At 40.9% G+C, this 20200-nt stretch overlaps 1 protein-coding gene across 1 annotated transcript in view; it reads left to right on the plus strand.

Annotated features, from left to right (window-relative positions):
• pam (peptidylglycine alpha-amidating monooxygenase) overlaps positions 1-20200 on the plus strand; it is a 51047-nt gene that overhangs the window by 13574 nt on the left and 17273 nt on the right. Inside the window, exons 5-14 of the mRNA XM_071538458.1 lie at positions 3307-3394; positions 5966-6057; positions 6296-6379; positions 7067-7115; positions 7609-7676; positions 8041-8121; positions 8282-8358; positions 11056-11159; positions 13295-13488; positions 13782-13844. Coding sequence (XP_071394559.1) covers positions 3307-3394; positions 5966-6057; positions 6296-6379; positions 7067-7115; positions 7609-7676; positions 8041-8121; positions 8282-8358; positions 11056-11159; positions 13295-13488; positions 13782-13844 — 900 coding nt within the window. The remainder of the gene's footprint in view (positions 1-3306; positions 3395-5965; positions 6058-6295; positions 6380-7066; positions 7116-7608; positions 7677-8040; positions 8122-8281; positions 8359-11055; positions 11160-13294; positions 13489-13781; positions 13845-20200) is intronic.

Consider the following 20200-nt stretch of genomic DNA (forward strand, 5'->3'; position numbering starts at 1 on the left):
TAATATGCTGGTGATATTTAGGCAAAACTTTCCTCATATTAGCCCTATTGGAGTCGCCAACAATAGAAGCTGCCTCAGGGTGAGCGTTCTCCAGTCCATGAATCACTCTGTAAAGGTCCTCTAGCGCTAGCATTTTATCCGCCTGCGGGGGTATGTAGACTGCTGTGATTATAGCTGAGCTGAATTCCCGAGGGAGGTAGAAGGGACAGACTTTTACAGTTAAGAGCTCCAGGACTGGTGAGCAGTGTTTTGTAAGTACTGCTATATCCGAACCCCAGCGCGAGTTAACCATCACGCAGACCCCACCGCCTCTGCGTTTACCTGAGACTCTTCTGTCCTGCCGGTAGATGGAAAATCCAGCAGGGGTAACGGCCGAGTCAGGTACCATCGGGTCCAGCCAAGTCTCAGGAAACGGCAATCTCGGAACCCATCGTCTATCCGTCTGATGACGATTAGACTCTGGGGGCGATGGTCAATATTTCGGGGTTTAGCGGACATCCGGGCCAAGACTTCCTCTTCCGTGCGGTCATTGTTTACAGTCCGATTAGCAACTTGAGACGCGAGAATGGAGTTGGAGTTGAAAGACGACGTCTCATATACAGATATCTGTTAATAGAGATTAGCCGAAATGTCGTCTGGACCTAAAAAACTTGTGAAACAATACGGTCGTAGACGTCGTCTCTCAACTCCAACTCCATTCTCGCGTCTCAAGTTGCTAATCTTGGCCCGGAAGTCTTGGCCCGGATGTCCGCTGGCTACACCGGAAACCCCGAAATATTGGCCGTCGCCCCCCAGAGTCTAATCATCGTCAGACGGATAGACGATGGGCGTGTAGTCCGTCTATTTTATTGTCCAGAGATTGAACATTTGCCAGTAAAATGCTCGGTAACGGCGGATTGCAGTATCTTGTCCGAGATCTGCATAGGATACCGGCACGTTTGCCTCTTCTCTATCTCCTCCGGTAAGTTGAGGAAAAGTCCGTGTCCAGTGACGAGCGAATCTCCAAAAGTGCTTGTCGATCATACTGTATGAACGGCAGTGCAGTACGTTCAAAAATAAAAACAATACAGAGAATAATAAACAAAAAACTACGAGTTGAACGCGGAGCCATTGTCAGTGCGACCTTCTTACGGCGCACTGGAAGCAAACAAGGGCTTTAATCCCCATCATTGTACTTAAAGAAAAATAGTTAGCTCCTTGGCAGGCAATTATATTTGCCATTTCCTCTTGCATGAGCTCATATGCTTCATGTAGCATTTCTATATACTTCAGTTGGCATTTATGAGGGGATAATCTATGGTAATAGCTGGGCTAAATTCGATAACAGTCAGACACAGACAAAGAATGACAACAATGGTATCCCTTCATGTTATAGACTGATATAGATGTAACCCAACCACATTCATCAATGTGAAATATGTGTCATTTGCATAGGATCAACAACCTTTTTTTTTTTTTAAACCTTGATTTTCCGCAGGCAGCCAGTCAAACAAGCTGTCGACAAGGCATTCCCTTTCTTTCCCTCTGTAGACAGGCTCGCCGATATGCTCATATAAAAATGCATGAAGAGGCAGCAGCCACCAGCCCCCACACTGTCAGTAAAGCTCCATTCATTATTCAAACGTGGGATTAGATGGCTGGTCTGTCTCGGGGGTGTCCATCACTTTCATGTCTGGAGCCACATTGACTTTCTATCAAGGCTCTGCCAAGCCTGCAGTTTCGTTTCCCTAATGAAGACCAAGGGCAATTAAATGGTGCATCTTCAGAGGTGTATTTTGAATTTCTGGATCCCTTATTTATTTGCTTTTTGGGATACACTACTAGACCTGTGTGTGAGCTGCAATTTTTTTAATATTTCTGTATTATTTGTTATAAAATGCAAGATTTTCAAAAACCTGGGGCCTGTCTCACAAACAAAGTTCGACTTAGTATGGGTATCTTTGGCTTCACAAAACTAAACAACTGCAATCCTGGTAAACTGGTCTCACATAGGTGGTTGGCATCTTGCTCTGTCTGTCCATGATGAGTGTGTTCACATAAAAGGGGCGGGGTTTGTAACAAATAGCCAATCACATGCAGATCCAGCGTATTTAAGATAAGCTGAAACCTTATTGATCTCTGGAAGAAATCGCAACTAAGATATACAAATACTCGATAAACAAACAATAAAAGCAATAAAGTAGACTATAAATAATTGTGGGGTTACGTCAGCATATGCTGCAGACAATTTCAACACGGTTAGTAGATTGTAAATGTGGGGAAGTATGGGAAACAAATGTATCACTAACATTTATGTTCTCTCAAGAAGAACAAACTATTTCATGAACAGACACATAAAATATGACAGCAAAAAGTAACCCAGGCTAGAGAGGATTGCTGGAGGAAAATTGCAGGCAGCGTAAATGCGTAAGCTAAATAGGCTTAGCGCTTCCCCTGTCATTTGGCACAGTGGGCATACTTTTCATTGATACAATATACTGTTGCCACACTGAGGCTGTTGAGCTTTTCTGTTCACAAACCACTTCATTTTTCCCCTGGGGCTGCGGTGATAGAATAAAGGTGTAGTCTGTGGAACCAATCGTTCCCGGGAATCCTATGAAGGAATTTCAGCTCACTTACTAATGCAATAGTAAATTTCATTCAGAATCATTATCAAAAACTATGGTCAACTACTGTAAGCTGCCTGCTATTTGATAGAGGCCCTCTTTTATTGGCAGAGTGGGCAAATGGCCTGGAAACGCTACAAACATTTATTCTATCTCTGATGCAATAAATCATAATGGAAAGCAAAGTGGTTCTGCTGGTCTCTAAACACTGTTGCCCTGCAAATAGTCCCTCTTACTATCTGTTAATTCAGTTATATCCTCATGTACAGTTTCTTTTATTACTTGTGACATTAATTTGAGTGCTTTTTTTTTTTAAATAGCGTTTTCAAAGTGCTTTAACAAACAATTAAAAACACCATATTGATAAAACAAGAAGGCACCACACAATAAAACCATAGTGAAAATGATAGGATAAAAAAAAAATCACATGAAAGTAAGTCTATTTTACTAAGTTCATATCTGACCCTGTTCTTTGTTTTGAAGAACAAAACGAAACAGAAAAGTAACAAAGTGCGCGTCTAAATTTGCCTCGACATCAAAACAAACTCATTATTCTCAGAGGCAGGTGGAAATAGTCGGAGGTAAGGGACTCTTAATACCCATGGGGGTTGGGTAGTGTATTTTTGGTGGAGTCTGACAGAGTTAGCCAAAGCGTAAAGGTTATAATTGTCGTTTTTTTTTTTTTTTTTCCCCTCCTCAGTGGACTTTGTACCTCATGCCAGTATGGACACCGCCCACCACATGCTGCTGTATGGCTGCCAGACTCCCGTCTCCACCAGCGGCTACTGGTAAGACCTCCATGTGACTGTAAAAAAAAAAAAAAAAAAAAAAAAAATCACATCCCATGAACACTTTCTATCTTCAGTTTGATAGAGATATGTGACCCTATCTTTTTTTTCATCGCTGTTTCATGCACAGAATCAGGGACAGTGTGAAACATTCAAGAGACAAGAGCAGATTCAGCAAATTCAGACGCTTCACCTCTTTGTGTAGGGCAAAATGACAAAGACCAAATGACGATGTAGCGTTATTGGTAATAGCGCTCTCTAAAACCCAACCTCTCAAGCTGCTTGCTAGCCGGCCATGAATGGATGGCCAACCTTAAAGGAGCCCCACTGCTCTTCTCTTGACCCCCTTGACTCTGCATTTCTAAGCTAATGCACGGAAGACCATACTTTCCCCCCTGAGCACACAAAGAAAGGAGACCCATCGGATTCAGACGCTCACTAATAAACTTGCCTGTTACCATAGCAACTGCTGCCACCTCAACAGGGTTTGTTGGATTGGAGCTCCCATGAGAAGGTGTGTGTGTGTGTGTGTGTGTGTGTGTGTGTGTGTGTGTGTGTGTGTGTGGTATCTATCTACCTTCCCTTCCTTCATGTTGTCATGTTCGTCCCATGCTACGTGGCTGGTGACAATGATGAAAAAAAAAAAGTAATAGCATTCAAAGAAATATGGCTCAGCTTCGTCATATAAATATAATAATTTCATAGCGCAGATGAGAATGATCTTTTGTAGTTTTTGCGGCGTAACATTTTGTTTCGGGTTTCAGATCCAAGCCAAATGAAATCCTCACAATCTGCCCCTCCTCCCAGGGCAGGCAGCCTCTCCATTAAGAAGCTAAGATAATCCATTTATTTACAGTTTCTTTGGTTCCATCAAAAATTCATCTCACCTTGCCTCTCCTGAGGGGGGGGGGTAATCCCCACTCCCATACCCCCTTCTCTCTCTCTCTCTCTCTCTCCCAACACCAAAGCACATTGCATCCCCAGTGTGAAGAGCTGTTGGGATATTCTGAAACACTGCCTGTGAAGCCGGTTTTTGACATCAAACAGAAGCCGCTCTGGAGGATCAGCGGGGGGGGGGGGCAGGAAAGTAGGCCAGAGCATGTGACTACTAATCAGAGCGTCACATATCCAACACAGAGACAAAAGGGATCCTGAACCCCCATTTTAAGTTGTTTTATCACCCACATATACAGTGTGGCGAACCAATGTTAAAGATGAGATACCAGGATCCTTTTATCCTATCAGAGCGACAATTTATATCTTAAATATGGACTATAATAATATCTAAGCTGAATTGGTCCTCTTAAAAGGTGAATAATGGTTGGCTATCAACTAAAGGTGGCTGTCGTTTGCTGTTACTGTGTTATGGAAACCTGGGGCTGCATAAAGGGATCGAATCAAATCAAGCAAGCATGGTGTGGTCTCTTCCTGGAAATTTCACCTGCCACTACTCTGCGAGGTGTTCAGTTCCCAAACGGTTATTAGGAGAAGCCATATATGCAGTAGTAGGATTTGTACACACATTTCAGGGGGGATGGTGCGGTCTTACGGGGACAATTTGATAGTGAGGAAGACATTGTGGAGGGGGGGGGGGGACCAGCTGTTTACCCTTTTTGTTTAGATTGTAACAGCACAAACTCAGTTCAATTCAAGTTGTCATTGTGTAAGCACAACGAAATTGCAATTATGTCAGCCTCAAATGGTGCATTGAATTAAAACTTCACATATATACAAAGACTTCCCATTTGCAAAGAATAAATAAGAAATATAAAATATCAGCATAAAAAGTACAGATCTAAGCCAAATACAAGATATAAGTAGGGCTGGGCGATAATTCAATATTATCGTTTATCGTCTTTCAGTGGAATCATATCGTGATGATATGAAGATATTTTAATATCATGACACATTTCTGCTGTCTAAATTGATGATGACAAGCAAATTTTACTTAAAAACTCTCATAAAATGAGGTATGGTAGGAATATTATTGGAATATTTCTGTTTTGTTTGACATCACACCTAACATTACTATTCGGTACAATGAGATGAACATTCATTTGATTATTAAACGTGATTTTGCATACATGAACCATATCATGATATATACTGATATCGAGAAAAATCCTCATGATACTGATTTTAACCATATCGCCCAGCCCTAGATATAAGCAATATATATTGTATATTGATAACTATACATTTAAAGTTTAGAGAAGATAAAATAGCTACATATTCCTTCACTCCCCTTGCAATGCTAGATAGCAACAGTTACAGTAATTTCAGTTACAAAGATAGATGTGAAAATTACAATATTTCTGTCAGTTTATTTTTATATTTCTATCAGTTTTTCGTTAAATTGAGTCTAGATTCTTCTTTCTCTACAGCTTAAACTGCCTGTGGCTGTCATTTGATTGTGCGCTTCTTTAATGTGTCCCGGCCTCCCGGTTGGGTGGAGTTTTCCGTTTTTAAGCACTGCGAATGGCCCGAAGGTCCAAACACCGCCCAGCCGGGCAAACTTTGCTGTTCAAACGAAACGAACCAGTTGTTTAAGCGCTCTGTCTGTCTTCCCAGGGACTGCCGGAATGTCCAGGGCACTTGCGAGGGTGAAGCTTCCATCATATACGCCTGGGCTCGCAACGCACCACCCACTAAATTACCCAAAGGTACGTCTCTTCACTTTTTATGTCGTGCCTTCCTGTCCTCTATTATCTCTCTCCCTAGATGTGTCTTTCTACCTCTTTATCTCTCTCCCATGCCTTCTCTTCTGTATTATACATATACAGCCTGTAGTAGTTTCTCTTAACGCCTATATATTTTTGTCTCTCCTCAAACGTTCTCGGTTGTCTATATCTCTAGCTCTAACTCTTTACCTCTGTTTTCCCCTCTGTGTTGCTTCATCAGATGTTGGTTTTAAAGTGGCAGGGAATTCGGGAATCTCCTACTTTGTGCTGCAAATCCACTATGGGGATGTCAGTGCTTTTAGAGGTGAGTTTCAATGGATGTTGCATTAAACTACTGGCATCCATTATTAGTCTGACCCTAGTGATGCCTACCATGCTCCTGTGTAAGATTCTCCTCATTGAACAATTTGGCAATTTGGTTTAAAGGTAAGGATAGAAAAAAAGCTGAATTGTAATTTGTAATGGGTAAAATCTTAAAATAAAGTTATAAAATGACAGACTTAACATTTTTCTTGGGTGATTTGTATTGTGCCATGTGGGTGGTGTAATGTGGTTAAAAGAGGTGCTCCATAAATGGCCCATTTAAAAGCATTTTAATGAATCACTTTATAAATTGTTTTATTAAATGGGCCATTTATTGTAAGTAATTGATTTCTAAATTGTTTTACTTATTTCTCTTTTAATGTGTAATGTTGCACTAGCCTATAATAATTCCTGCAACACACTTAGGACTCCAAAAGAATCTATATAATTGATATCTTACATATCTTTTTCTTGTAAAACAACATTAATCCTGTCAAAACCTGAGCAAAATAAATGGATGGAAAATGGTATTTGTTAGAATGTTGAATTTGTGTTTTGGGGAAAGCACTTCCACTATGAAGAGATACTGAAGGAGATACTTAACCGTAATGGTGGTTCATGCAGATTGATAAGGTCATTTCAAATTTCTGGTGGATAATAAGGATTTTTTTTTTGTTTTGTTCTGCAGACCACCATAGAGATTGCTCAGGACTTACCTTAAGAATGACTTCCAAACCGTAAGTATTTCCTTTAAAAGAAATCTACCTCTTCTTTGTATACTACATGCAAAACAGTTCATTCAGCCGAGCTTTTATAATGAAACCAGAATGTCCAGACGTCAAGTTATATGACATCCAGTAACAACCCATGATGACAAGCCTGCCAAGTGGCAATTTTTAATTGAATTAAAAAAGTACACAGGATTTGATCTAGACTGCACCAGTGACTCCTGTAAACAGAATTTGGTCTCTGAAATTGCCCCTCATCTAAATCATAGGAAATGGAAACTAGAATACAGTTTGTACTGAGTATTGCTAGAGAAATACCTATGGGATACCTCTGGAAAGGGTTAGGAGGTTAGGGTGCTTGTTAGGTGTGCACAAAATGTTAGAATCTTCAGTGTCAACTTTAACTGTTTCCCCACCAAACCTCTGGGAATAGACGAACGCAAACTTGTCAAACTGCTAGTCTGTAACCGCCATGGTTCTTTGTCTGTTCCCTCCCTCACAGGCAGCCGTTCATTGCTGGCATGTACTTGTTGATGTCCGTGGACACCGTTATCTCTCCAGGAAAACGAGGTATTACTGTACGAAAGTGTATTCTGTTCTGTGGGTGAAAATATGACACCCACAGCACAGTCCCAAGCTTAAGCAGCCAATTACTCTTAATGACTCCCCATACAAGACATGTTTCTCTTCTCTCTTCCCTTTTTCTCGCCAGTACGTGTAGAGCTCCTCGCGCGAATATTTTTTCATTTGTCACCCAGGCCAGGAAGTAACTGTTTTGTAACACTTTCTTTGGTTGAGCTCAGTTTTTTATGCTTAGTTGCGAGGTAATTTCTGACACCGTTTAACATTGCTTTTATCTGCGAGACGTCTGATTCTAACTGTTCTGTGTGTGCAGTCCCCTGATGTAATAGCAAGGACTTTCTTTTCACCACAGTTACAAACGCAGACGTCGCCTGTGATTACACTTCCTACCCCATCTATCCGTTTGCCTTCAGGACCCACACACATCACCTTGGTGAGTTATGTCAGTATGGTACATGGAAAATAGAATAATCTCAGAGGCGTAATAGCTCGGCAATGCTGAGTTACTCTCTCTTGTTTGTTCTCGCCACTACTCATTTTCAGCATGCGTTTTTTCGTATCAGTAGTAACCCGGTATGCTGGCTTTGTTACAGGTAAAGTGGTGAGCGGCTACAGGATCCGAGATGGGAAGTGGACCCTCATCGGGCGACAGTCTCCTCAGCTACCACAGGTATGTCATAGGGCTGTCACTTTAACAAAAAATCGAATTCCTTCATTAATTTTCGGAGCAGAAATGTAGATGAGTATGAATTCATTTGAATTCAGTATTTGTAAGGCTAATTATTACCCAGTTGCCGATAATTAGTTGTCTTGCATGTTTTTCTGTTTGTATCCACAAGAGGGTGTCGGGGCACAAGCACATAGTACGGAAGAGGATTAGGGCCACATGTGAAAAATGTATTTGAGTTCTGAGTTTAAAGTCAGAATTCTGAGAATAAAGTCAGAATTCTGACTAAGTCTTCTCAGAATTCTGACTTTTTTCTCAGAATTCTGACATTAATCTCAGAATTCTGACATTAATCTCAGAATTCTGACTTTAATCTCAGAACTCAAATAAATTTTTCACATGTGGCCCTAATCCTCTTCCGTACACATAGAGACTCAAAGTAAACCTGAATTTTATTTGGGCCTAAACAAGAGATTACATGGTAGCAGAATATAGCCCCTTTCACGCAGATGGAAAAAGACATCTTGAAGGCTTTCTTACATATTGCACAGTAAACGTTGTGATGACGTATTACGCTATATGGCAAAGATAAGAAATCAGAAATTGCCATATGCCAAGCCACTTAAAAGCTGAAAGACAATAATACAATAATATTGTGGGTAGCTGGTAGACTCCAACACTTTGTCTGTGGTGTAAGTGGCATGAAGAGCTGGTCCATGGGATATCCCTGTCTCAAGACTGTATGCGAGATCCTCTCCTCCTTCTGGGCGTGTGTGTGTATGTGCCTGCGTGGTAAACACATATTCACATAGTAATGCGTATGTGCTCTTGTGTCTGGGAAGGATGCCAGCTCAACACAGATTATCAACACAAAGCCTTTATCGGGCCTGTGTAGCTTCACCATTGGTAATACAGCAGCTTAATGAGCCAAAGAATGAACTGCAGTCCCCCGTACATGATAGAAGAATTATGTCTGGATTTGGGAGGCTTATGTGCTACCTCTCATTTCCATGTCTCCCCACCTAAAATCCAATTGAGCGCATCCTTCTGGAGTTGCCAAGACGCGACCACTGTTGGTGTTGTCGCCACCTGTGATATCTATGGACGGTTGCCTCCATCTGCTTCCCGGCATCTATCTGGAGGCCTGTATGGCTCTTGGCCCCCCGGTTGGAGCCCCCACTCGCCCAACATTGGAGAAAAGACTAGAGACTCCTGTGTGCTCGGTTTAGCTAGTAACCATATTTTGAAGATACGTGCAAGATAGTGTATCTTCAAAGTCTTTGCTGCAGGAATTTTGATTCCCTCTTGATGTGGTTGAAATGCAGTTTTGTGAATGGGGACAATTAGCCATAAGGTTGCTGTTGTCTGATCAAGGCAGGTTTAGGAAACAAAGTTGAGTCCAGTGATATGTGGCAAATAGTTGAGTATCAGGTAGTTGACATGAACTTGTTTGTTCAGATCTGAAATACCTGTATTACCAGTCAAATTTAACATTTTAGGATGGATTGAGGATAACAACCCTTCAAGAAATTACATGGGACAGGCATTGTAGATTAATACATGAATTACTGTTTAACCTGGCCACTGGAATATTGCATTCTCCATTATTATAAAGGGGAGATAATAGACATTTTGTACAGTTTGCTAACAAAGCATTTTCAGTTGGTGCCCATTATTATTTTACTTTTTACTGCAAATCTTTTACTACACTTGTACCCTTCAAGCCTCACTCAAAAATACAGATAGTACATTTACCCTGTAGACCCCAGTTGAATATTAGACCAGCCCCACAGTGTACTGATATGTTTTGCATGAAATTGCTGTTTTTCCCATAGATTCCTTTATTCCAATTTGAATATAAAAAATATAGAAAACTGTTACAAATTGTATTATTTTGAAAGACTGGATACTCTACTTCGGTTTGATTTCAAATTCCCCTTTATAAATGCTAGACACAATTAAGATAACCTAACAGAAAACGCAAACCTATTTGTTGCTGTTGATGACACAAAACAAACCCCAGCAAGATCTGTCTGTTTTACTTATCAATTTACCTATATTCAGGATAGAGTTACTGTTAGTTCCAACATCAAATACCCAAAGGTATATGGGCTGAGTCCAGACAAACAATGACAAGCTCTGGTGACAAGCTCTGTTGACATTGCCAAAATACCTTGGTGAAATTGAGATTGGTGAACTTTGTCCTGAAGATCTGTGTGTGTGCTACCTATTGACCTTTGGGTATTTGATGTTGGAACTATATGACTTTGGCTAAGCACCACAAACAAATACTGGGTAGGCGCGTCCTTTCATCGATCCAGAGTTACTGTTAGTGTTGGTCTGTAGGGATGGAAAGACCCTGTGCTGGGACAGCGTGAGGGCCTAGACTGGCAGGAGGGCAAATGGATACATTTGGCTTTTGGGTACAACAAAAAAAATACTGAAGAAGGCTGCCTTCATGTATTTTTATTGATACAACACATAAGCACTTAGCTATTTCAAACAGTGCTTCTCAACACATTAATAGTTTTTGACAACCAGGAATATATTTCTCATTCACTTTCTCTGCCCACCTTTTCCAAGCCAGTCAAGGGATTCATACCAAGAATTTTTCTGATCACAACTCGCATATAGAGTGCTGTTATTGCAATTCTGACTGAGCTCTGCCAAATCTGCATCTAACTGATTCCCCCCCCCCAGGCTTTCTATGCTGCTAACAAGGATGTGGATGTGAAGTATGGTGACACCATCGCGGCCCGATGTCTATTTACTGGCGAGGGGAGAACCAAAAAAACATACATCGGGTGAGTTCTGCTGCAAAAGCCCCGTATTCTGGCAACAATATTTGCACATAATTATTTCTCAATCCAATTTATGTACACTATAGAATCTCAGTGGCTCTGTTTGGACTGTGTTTGCATGTAGACTTGGATCTCAGTCATGCAACACTGGATTGTGACAGCTTGCTGCTGTTGCTTCCCAGACTCCCCAGAGATATTGTCTGTCTCTTCTATTTCTGTCTTTCTCTGTTTCTGTTTCAACCTGGGCCTTATTTTTCTAGTTTTTGCCATCATGATGTTTGATAGTGTTGAAAATTTCATCACTCACTTCACTGTAGAGTGTTCATACCTCCAGGTCGCCGGGAGCGCTGCCGCAAACACAAACATAGGGCCAATGGTAATCTCCAACAGGTGAATCCAAAAAGCGATTAAAACTCGTCTTTTCAACACAGTAACACTTGCACTGCAATGGAACCTTTCTACATCCAATGTCCATTGGATGTAAGAAAGGAAAGGAAAGGATCCATTGCTTGAAACTCGCAAATACTGCAATATTGTTATTTTAACTAGCATGAGCTCATTGGCAAATAGTTTGTTGATGCTATGTTCATCGGATGTTCTGTAGTCCAAGGTATGAACTTGGCAGTCCAAAGTATGAAAAATCAGTTATCAGTTATACACAACCTAATACAATCGATGACTCTCATAAAAAGCGAGAAATATCTGCAGCATCTCTGAAGAAGAAAACATAAATTCTTATAAATAAATAATAGGGAGAACTAGTGGACAAACCAGGTGAGGCAATGTTTTAATAGATCGAGACCCATAAACTTTGGAGATTTAATTCTCTGGTCAGAAAAATATAACCAGGGGCTTTTGGTTATTGGATTCCTCATACCTTAATCCTTAATTGTGCCAAAGCTTTTCCAAATAAGTCATAGTTCTTTGTCTAATTCTTGACAGTTAAGAATCATCAGATATCAAAATGGTCGACCATAGCCCAAACTAATTCATATCTATGCAACCAGTAAACATTTTTGCAACAAAATGTGCCAGGAACCCGTCTTAGATAAGTTTGTAGCTTTGTAGCTGTATACAGTGTCAGCAAGATCCGAGACGGTCAGTGTCAAAACCTTGTTTTTTTTTCAGGTTAATTGACATGGAATGAGCCAGGTGTTGTTCATATCCACTGTTTTTTCTTCTAATGGCATTTGAAAAATGTAAAAGTACAAGAAAGCTATGGAAATCCCTGCTTTTTTGCCTGGGGTTTCAACAGTGCAGTTACTTTAATATTTTGTTAATTTAAGGGCAGTTATCACACTGTATTTTGACAGTTTTTATTTGGAACACTCAACTTAAACTTTTGATACAACTAAAATAAAAACTTGTAATACTCTTAGATGTTTTCGTCTTCAGTTGGTAAAATAGATTGCGATTGTTTCATCCCTGGCAATGACAGTCACCCTACAAAGCTCAGGGTTCCTACGCAGGTCTGGAAAGTCTGGAAAAGTATTAAAAATGAATTTGATCATTTCCAGGTCTTGAATAGTTTGGGAATTTGAAGAAAATGTCTGGAAAAGTATGGAAAATGTTGCGGTTCAGGTCTGATACACACATAATTCTAGCTTTTATGTTGTTGTAGACCCACTTTGAATCACAGTTTTTGTTGATGTGAAGAATAATGTTCAGATAGAGGGACGCTCTTATTACCCAGCCACTGTCAGCATGCATTATATCAAATACCCACCAAAATCAAATCCAGTCAAGAACATAGGGTCTGGGAAATATATGGAATTTTAAAATGGAAACCGTGTAGGAACCCTGCCAATCATCTCACATATTCTGATATTTGTCGCTGTGAAGAACAGTCTTCATCTATACAGTGATATGACCTAGTTAGCAGGGGCAAGATGTCTATCTGCGTAAATCATATTGAACACCAGACAAAATCTTCAAAACAAATCAAGGTCTGGAAAAAGTATGGAATTTTTTAATTGAAAATGTGTAGGAACCCTGAAAGCTTGCAGATGATGGTTAGATGATAGTGCACCATGAGTCCAAAATATGTGTGTTCATGCTCTACTTGACCACTTCAAGATTCTTGAGTGAACTACTCATTTAAGCTTGGCCCAATACCTTTTTTTATTTTGTTTCTGCAGCGGTACTTCTGACAATGAAATGTGCAACTTCTACATCATGTACTACATGGATAGTAAACATGCCGTCCCCTTCATGAACTGCATGAGGCCTGGCTCCAAGGAGCTGTTTCGTCATATTCCGGCTGAGGCCAGTGTTCCCATCCCTGTCAGTCCAGATCATATGATGTCCATGATGCACACGGGACACACAACAGGTACAAAAGGCACTGAATATGGTCTAATACCTTGATACACATCCTAAACTAAGAGCTGCTTTTCCAATCAGCACTTAATCGTTTTGGATTTCCATCAGATAGAATGAGAATGTAGACTAAAGGGTTTTCACAGACTTTGCTTAAAAGACATTTACAAGACATTTAGAAATTTTGACATTTCCTGTCCTTTCTGTTTGAATGTCACAATCTATGCACTCTTTCGGGCATCTCCGTTTTTGTTTTGCTTAGCTTACAAAGAGACAATCTGACGAAACTCTGTTCTTCCCCCAAAGATCATCAAGATAACAGATCACAATTGGAGACAAAGAAAGCAGAGGAGGAGGTGCTGGATCAGGGTGAGTCCAAGGGCAACAATCTGCACCACTTAATTACAATGTGTTCGTACAACTATAGCCATCTATATATACACTATACACTATAGCCTAAATTGTTTCATGTTACACTCTTCTCAAAATCTGAAATGGCAAAGATTAGTGAAAAATCTGTCCCCATCAATTAGGCCATAGACAAGCTGCATCCAATGGGTTGTTCTCTGTAGTTGAAAGGCAGTGTATTCATCATCCATTGTAGAAAATTCCTGAATTCACTAATTTGACCAAACAAGTGACAATATTTCACTAGGCAACATATTCATTATTGTGTATGACCCAGTATCCACATCATTACTTTCTGTTGACCCCCTCAGACTGACCCCATAGAAAAGTAGTAGGGGGGCAGTGTGACCCCCTACAAACCATCCTGGATCAAACTTGATCTAGATACCTGGCTTAAGCGCACTGCAGTAAAACAGTTCTAATACTGTCGGCCATGGCATCCTCCAAGATGTTGTTGGGTAGTCTGTGATACTTAACTAACAGACCCAAATTTGACTAGATGGTACAGTAACATGATCTGCCTGTCCTAAAGACCTAGGTCCTCTTTTGTACTCTTTACATGCTCATCTTCAGGAACAGTTTCAGTAAATGTGGCATTCTGTTTCACTCATGCTGATGATGCAAAACTCTACGTATCAAAAAACCCTAGTGATACAACACAGCTAAAATAGCCTCAAGATGGGGTTGCTTGGGATAAAGTCTTTAAGTCTCAATTTGGACTCTGTGGTCTAATGTGGATCTATTTGGGGGTCCTTGGCATGAATCATTTTGGGAACCCCTGATTTGGGGTACTTGTTACGATTGGTACTTTATGGCATATGCAGTCATATAGTATAATGGTACTTTGTAGTGCTGTCTGGTGCCTTCTGTGTTTTAGTAGGACCCATAAAAAGCATGTTTCCGTAAGTTTCTGCTTCCATGTCACTGGAAATCAGTTTCAGAACCTCTAATCCCTAGTGCGAAGGCTGCTGAGGTGGAATTATGAACACTTTATTCAGGACGGCAGAGATCGGCTCCTTAAAGCTGTTGGTTGCCATGGAGATGTGTGCCACGTCTTGTTTAAGGCTACTAAGAGTGGTGTTCTGGAGGGAGGTTCACTCTCCCTTTTGTGCCTCTATTGTTATTGCCTCCTCTGGGTTCTGCAGCAACAAGCAGAACGTTTCTGTCACAGATTTATTTAAGACAGTCAGCCAGGAAGCCTGAGAAATTGGTTATTGGTTGAGGCCGGACAGGTTCCACACACACACACACACACACGTTAACCTTTAGAAGCAGGGATATGCAGCAGGAGATGATGCATGTTTTATCACGTCTTTTAGATTTCGGTAGAGGAAGGGGAAATGGAGGAGGGGTGCAGAGATGATTTGCTTTGATTCACACTTGTTGGAGACCGTCTCAGGACTCTACTGGAGGCACATTTCACAGCGGGCGAGTAGGAATGGGAATTGATTTTTATCACTGTTGATTCACTAATTGTCTCTTTTTAATGATCCCATTCCTTAATGAGAAGCACATCACCCAACTGTACACTAAGTGAGGTTGTGACTTGATGTAGTGAGGCTCTGGTAGCAATGTGTTGGCAAGACAAGGCTCATAATGATGCCTGAAGCCAGTTATTCTTTCAGTCTTTTTTTTCTTTTGCTTGTGGCTACTAACCCTCGATTATGTATTGTGGGCTATACAGCAATTCCAGGAACAATACCATGGCATTTGAGGGCTTAACACATGGAGTTGGGGGAGTTATTGCCAGGACCGCCATAACAGCCTCCATATTATTACTATTTTTTTTTTTTTTTTGTCCGGGTACAGACATTTTTGCCTCAATTGCCATCAATTTTTGGCTGGCATTTTGGATTTTCTTTGAAAAACCTTTAAAAAAATCTTCTTCAGAATGACACAAAATTGTAGTACATGAACTGGGTAATCCTTTACTTAGTTTGCGATAAGCTATGGGATAGGTCCAAAAATGGTGAACCTATGAATCTTTTTTTAGTTTGCACTGAAAGCATTATGTTTGCATGGCATTGCCTGCTCCCATCTGGTGATAATACTACAAGCCACACAGTAACTATACTGTTCAATGTGGTTCCAGCCATAGAAACGGATAAACATACACACATTTTTGCACACCTCCCTCCCTGCTGATTAGATAGACCACAGCCACACATGAGTCATTGGCCATCAACAATTAAAAATGTGAATGACGAGAAGGCCTCGTTGCCTATGGAAGAATCTCATTGAATACCAAAAAGAGACGATGTTCAAATGTTCTTCTGACGCAAAATAAATGGGGACCAATTCAACAATATGGAGGTAGGCTGTTAGACAAAGCTTGGAGATTGCATTCTCTATGCAGAGGAAAAACTGTTTTACATGTCCTGGATGTTGTTTGAACAGTGCTTGTGCAAACAGACTAGAGCTCTGGGCAAATCCATAAGTCAATACAAAGCCTAATCTACTCCTTGGTGATTTGGAGAATCTGGTTTAGGGAGCAGTTTGAGATGGTGTTTTATCTGGAAGAAAACGACATTCTTATCTGGCTTCTCTGAGTAATGATGGACTATTCCTTTAGTAAACAAAAAACATTTCATCATTAGTCATGTTCTCTAGAAAGTAGGCTGGAACTCCTATAGCTTTACATGGTCTTTTATATTATTAAGCTCTAAAGGTTTGAACAATGTTTAAATGCAGAATGGGGCTCAAAATGTAATGGTTTTGGTGATATATGATTTTAGTCTAACCCTGTACTGCACTGTAGCAGTAGTCCAATTAACAGTTTGAGGAGGTTGTTTGCATTGTTTGTGTGTGTGGGTGGTGACTTTGTAGAAGCCCATATCTCACATGAAAGCAAAGCAGCAGTAACTAAAATGGTAACAAATACCCCATTAAGGGGGTTGAAAATTGATTGATATTCACATACACAGGCAGTAATTTAGGAATGCCCAAATGGAAAATCCTCTTATTAATCAAGAGGAATGTTGATCAGATTGCAGTCAAATTGTGTGTGTTAGAATGATGCATGATAGCAATGCCAGCTGCCATGTCAAATGGCACCAAACCTTTTGGAGAGTAAATATGCATCCAAGGGGACGCAAAAGTGGCCCTAACACAAGAGTTCACTTCAAGACCCCACAAACAAGGAAGAGAAAGAACTCCTTTAAGGAAGCCCCTAGTGATGCCTCCTCTACAATCCAACAACATCTTACCCCCTTTTTGGGGCCGACACCACAGCCATTATCCCACTGTAAACCTGCTGCTTTGCCCTGCGTGAAAGATTTTTTGCATTGACACTTAGAGGGACCTCATATACATTGTAAACAATACAGTAGACCAGCCATTCCCAAACTTAAGAATGCCGCGGCCCAATTCGAAATCTGAAAATCTTCCACGGCCCACCCGACCCTTTAATCACAACTCTGATCAACACACAAGACTAAGATGAAGTATTTCCCTATATATTTTTTTATTTCCTAAATAGAACATGTGAACGTGGGCATACAGCAATGCAGTGTAAATTAATAATCCATCCACATACACGTAACAATTTGTAATAGGTACTTGAGTACTTTCTAGGAGTCCTTCTTTTTGTTTTCACGGATTCATTTTGATCTTCTCATGATTCGCTTGTGGAGGTTAGTTCTCCGTTAACAGCTTTCCTTTTGCAACCTGATAGCCACCGCTCCATTTTTTCTCTTCCCCCGCCAATGATGAGGTATTCCCTCAATTACAATTCCCCGCCAATGACAAGATATAAGATACGTTCCGGCCGGAACAAAAATAGGTCAGATAAATAAAGAATAACACGTAATTTAAATCCCATGGCTTTGTTGTATTAGTTCTGATTACTTTTTTAATGCAAATATTTAATCATAAATATTTTATGGTCATTTCAAACTTAATTACAAAATTGAAAATTAAAAACTTTTTATTTATTTATTGTAAATGACCTCTCGCGGCCCACCTGCAGTACCTTCACAGCCCACGCTTTAGGAATCACTGCAGTAGACTATACTGTACATATCACTCTGCAATTAATATGGTGAGGTAGGGACAGACAATGTCATGCAAACATAATGGGGTGTATTCATAAAACTTTACAGCCAGCATTACCATGGTGGTAGTGGCTGATACCGTGGCAGTAGGCATTTACCCTATTCATAAACGCACATTACCGCCTCAATTTACCACTTGTGCTCTTTTAGTGCCAACAGCCTCTGCATATTTCATTTCATTTCATTTATGCATTTATTTGACAGGGACAGTGCACATTAGAAGAGGAAAATATGCCAGTTAGCCAGAGGCTAATTTTCATGGGTAGTCCCTGGACAGCTAAAAACTAGAAATACATAATCGAGAATATAAAACATAGTATAGAGCAGAGACACGCAGATAACATGACTCAACAACACAAAAAGGACAATTGTAGTTCTACAGATACACAGGGGGAAAAAAAATAAAATAAAATATTAATAATAATCATAAATGAGTAAATAAATTACTATTACTATTGGTGTGAACATATTTGAGCGTCCTTGAGCCTAGATTTTATAATAACATGTAACGTTAATCCGAGGCCGAGATCCATCCGAGACCGATTCAAGACCGAGTCATATTCACTCCCTAGACCGATTCAAGTCCGAGTCATATTCACTCCCTAGACCAATTTAAGACCGAGTCATATTCACTCCCTAGACCAATTTAAGACCGAGTCATATTCACTCCCTAGACCGATTCAAGACCGAGTCATATTCACTCCCTAGACCGATTCAAGACCGAGTCATATTCACTCCCTAGACCGATTCAAGTCCGAGTCATATTAACTACGAGTCCGAGACAAGACCAAGACCGTCAAAAATCGGTCTCGAGTCCGGACTCAAGGACTACAGCCCTGGCCACAGATGAATCTATGTATGGGAAACACTGCATTACATCTATCAAAAATGGTCACATTGCATGGAGAATCAAAGAGTCAATTTTCCTGTGTGGTACTACAGGCTAATAAAGGGGCTTGTTGAGAAGCCTGGACTTAATCCCAGGACTAAAATTACCACAGTGAGTCGTAAAGGGAGTCAAGTTATACCATGCTGGCCTGGGGAAAGGTTCTCAGTCACCTCAATGTCTTGCCGCAAACTAGGGTGGACCCTGAAGAGCTACAAACTGGGACTGCTCTACTGGTAATTAACGAGAGTCCGGATCTGTTGACTTGTAGTACGTTGGTACTCATCTGTGTAACTGTCCTAGGGGCTTAGGGAAATCATGTCTTTCCCTTTCAACTGACAGAAATGTATGTGTGGAGGGAAATAGTGGACATAAAAGTATATAGGCTGTAAACGTAGCCAGCGCTGCACAGAATGCGTCAAGTTCCATCACACCTTCCTATCCTCTCCTTTCTCCTCTCCCTTTCCTGCTGGCTAACACCTATTCCTTTTTCTAGCTGCCTCATCACTTTCCCAACGAACGCACCTGCCCCTCTATCCTCTTCCCTCACCTCGGTTTCCCTCTAGCTAGCATCTACCCCACCACTGTCCCAATGGAATACACCTATACCCTTCCTAACACTATCCCTTCTTTTGCTCTCTGCAGCGGGAACTTGCGCACAACCACATCTTCTCCCTTTGCTTTCTTTCCCCTCCTTCCCTGTCTTTCCTCCCTGTGGTCTGTCTCTGTCCTGTTTGTGCAGGTGACTTCTATTCTCTTCTGTCCAAGCTGCTAGGCGAGAGCAAGGACGTAGTCCACATTCATAAGTACAACCCCAGCAAGATGCAGAGAGCCCAGGCCGAGCTGGTGGCTCAGATTGATAGCATAATGCAAAAGAAGGACCTGGGCTGGCCCAGTTCCAGACTAGCCTTCCCATCCCGGGAGGACACCATTCTGGTGAGGGACAGAGTGCACAAGTTTCACCAGCTTGAGGCCACGGCCAGGCCGCCAGGAAGCAAGATGCTCACTGAAAACCAAGGTGGGTCCAGGACTATATTTTATTGTTGTTGCAAGAAATCCCCTTTTTGGTTTTTCCTTTGGCATGGTGCAGTTTTCGCATGCACACACTTTGGTAATGTGCAGCCTCTTATGTTATATATATGTTTTTTTTGGGTTATTTTTTTGTGTTTTTTAGTCAATGTTCCCCCATTTCACTGCCATCATTAATAAGCCAATGCGAGAGGTCAGTCTGGTCAGATCAGGTTTTTGCTCTAAATATTGATCAGACTGGAGGTGTAGCTGACCACCTTAGGGATGATTGTATTTATTCAGCTTGTCCGGAGAGTGATATTTAATAATTGAATTGCTCTGGAGAGTGGAAACGTGTTGACTAAGCTGAT

The sequence above is a fragment of the Centroberyx affinis genome, unplaced genomic scaffold, assembly GCF_046629955.1.
Source record: "Centroberyx affinis isolate AG114_WGS23_722 - 3 ecotype Tasmania unplaced genomic scaffold, CSIRO-AGI_Caff_v1 ptg003278l_1, whole genome shotgun sequence".
Lineage (NCBI taxonomy): Eukaryota > Metazoa > Chordata > Actinopteri > Beryciformes > Berycidae > Centroberyx > Centroberyx affinis.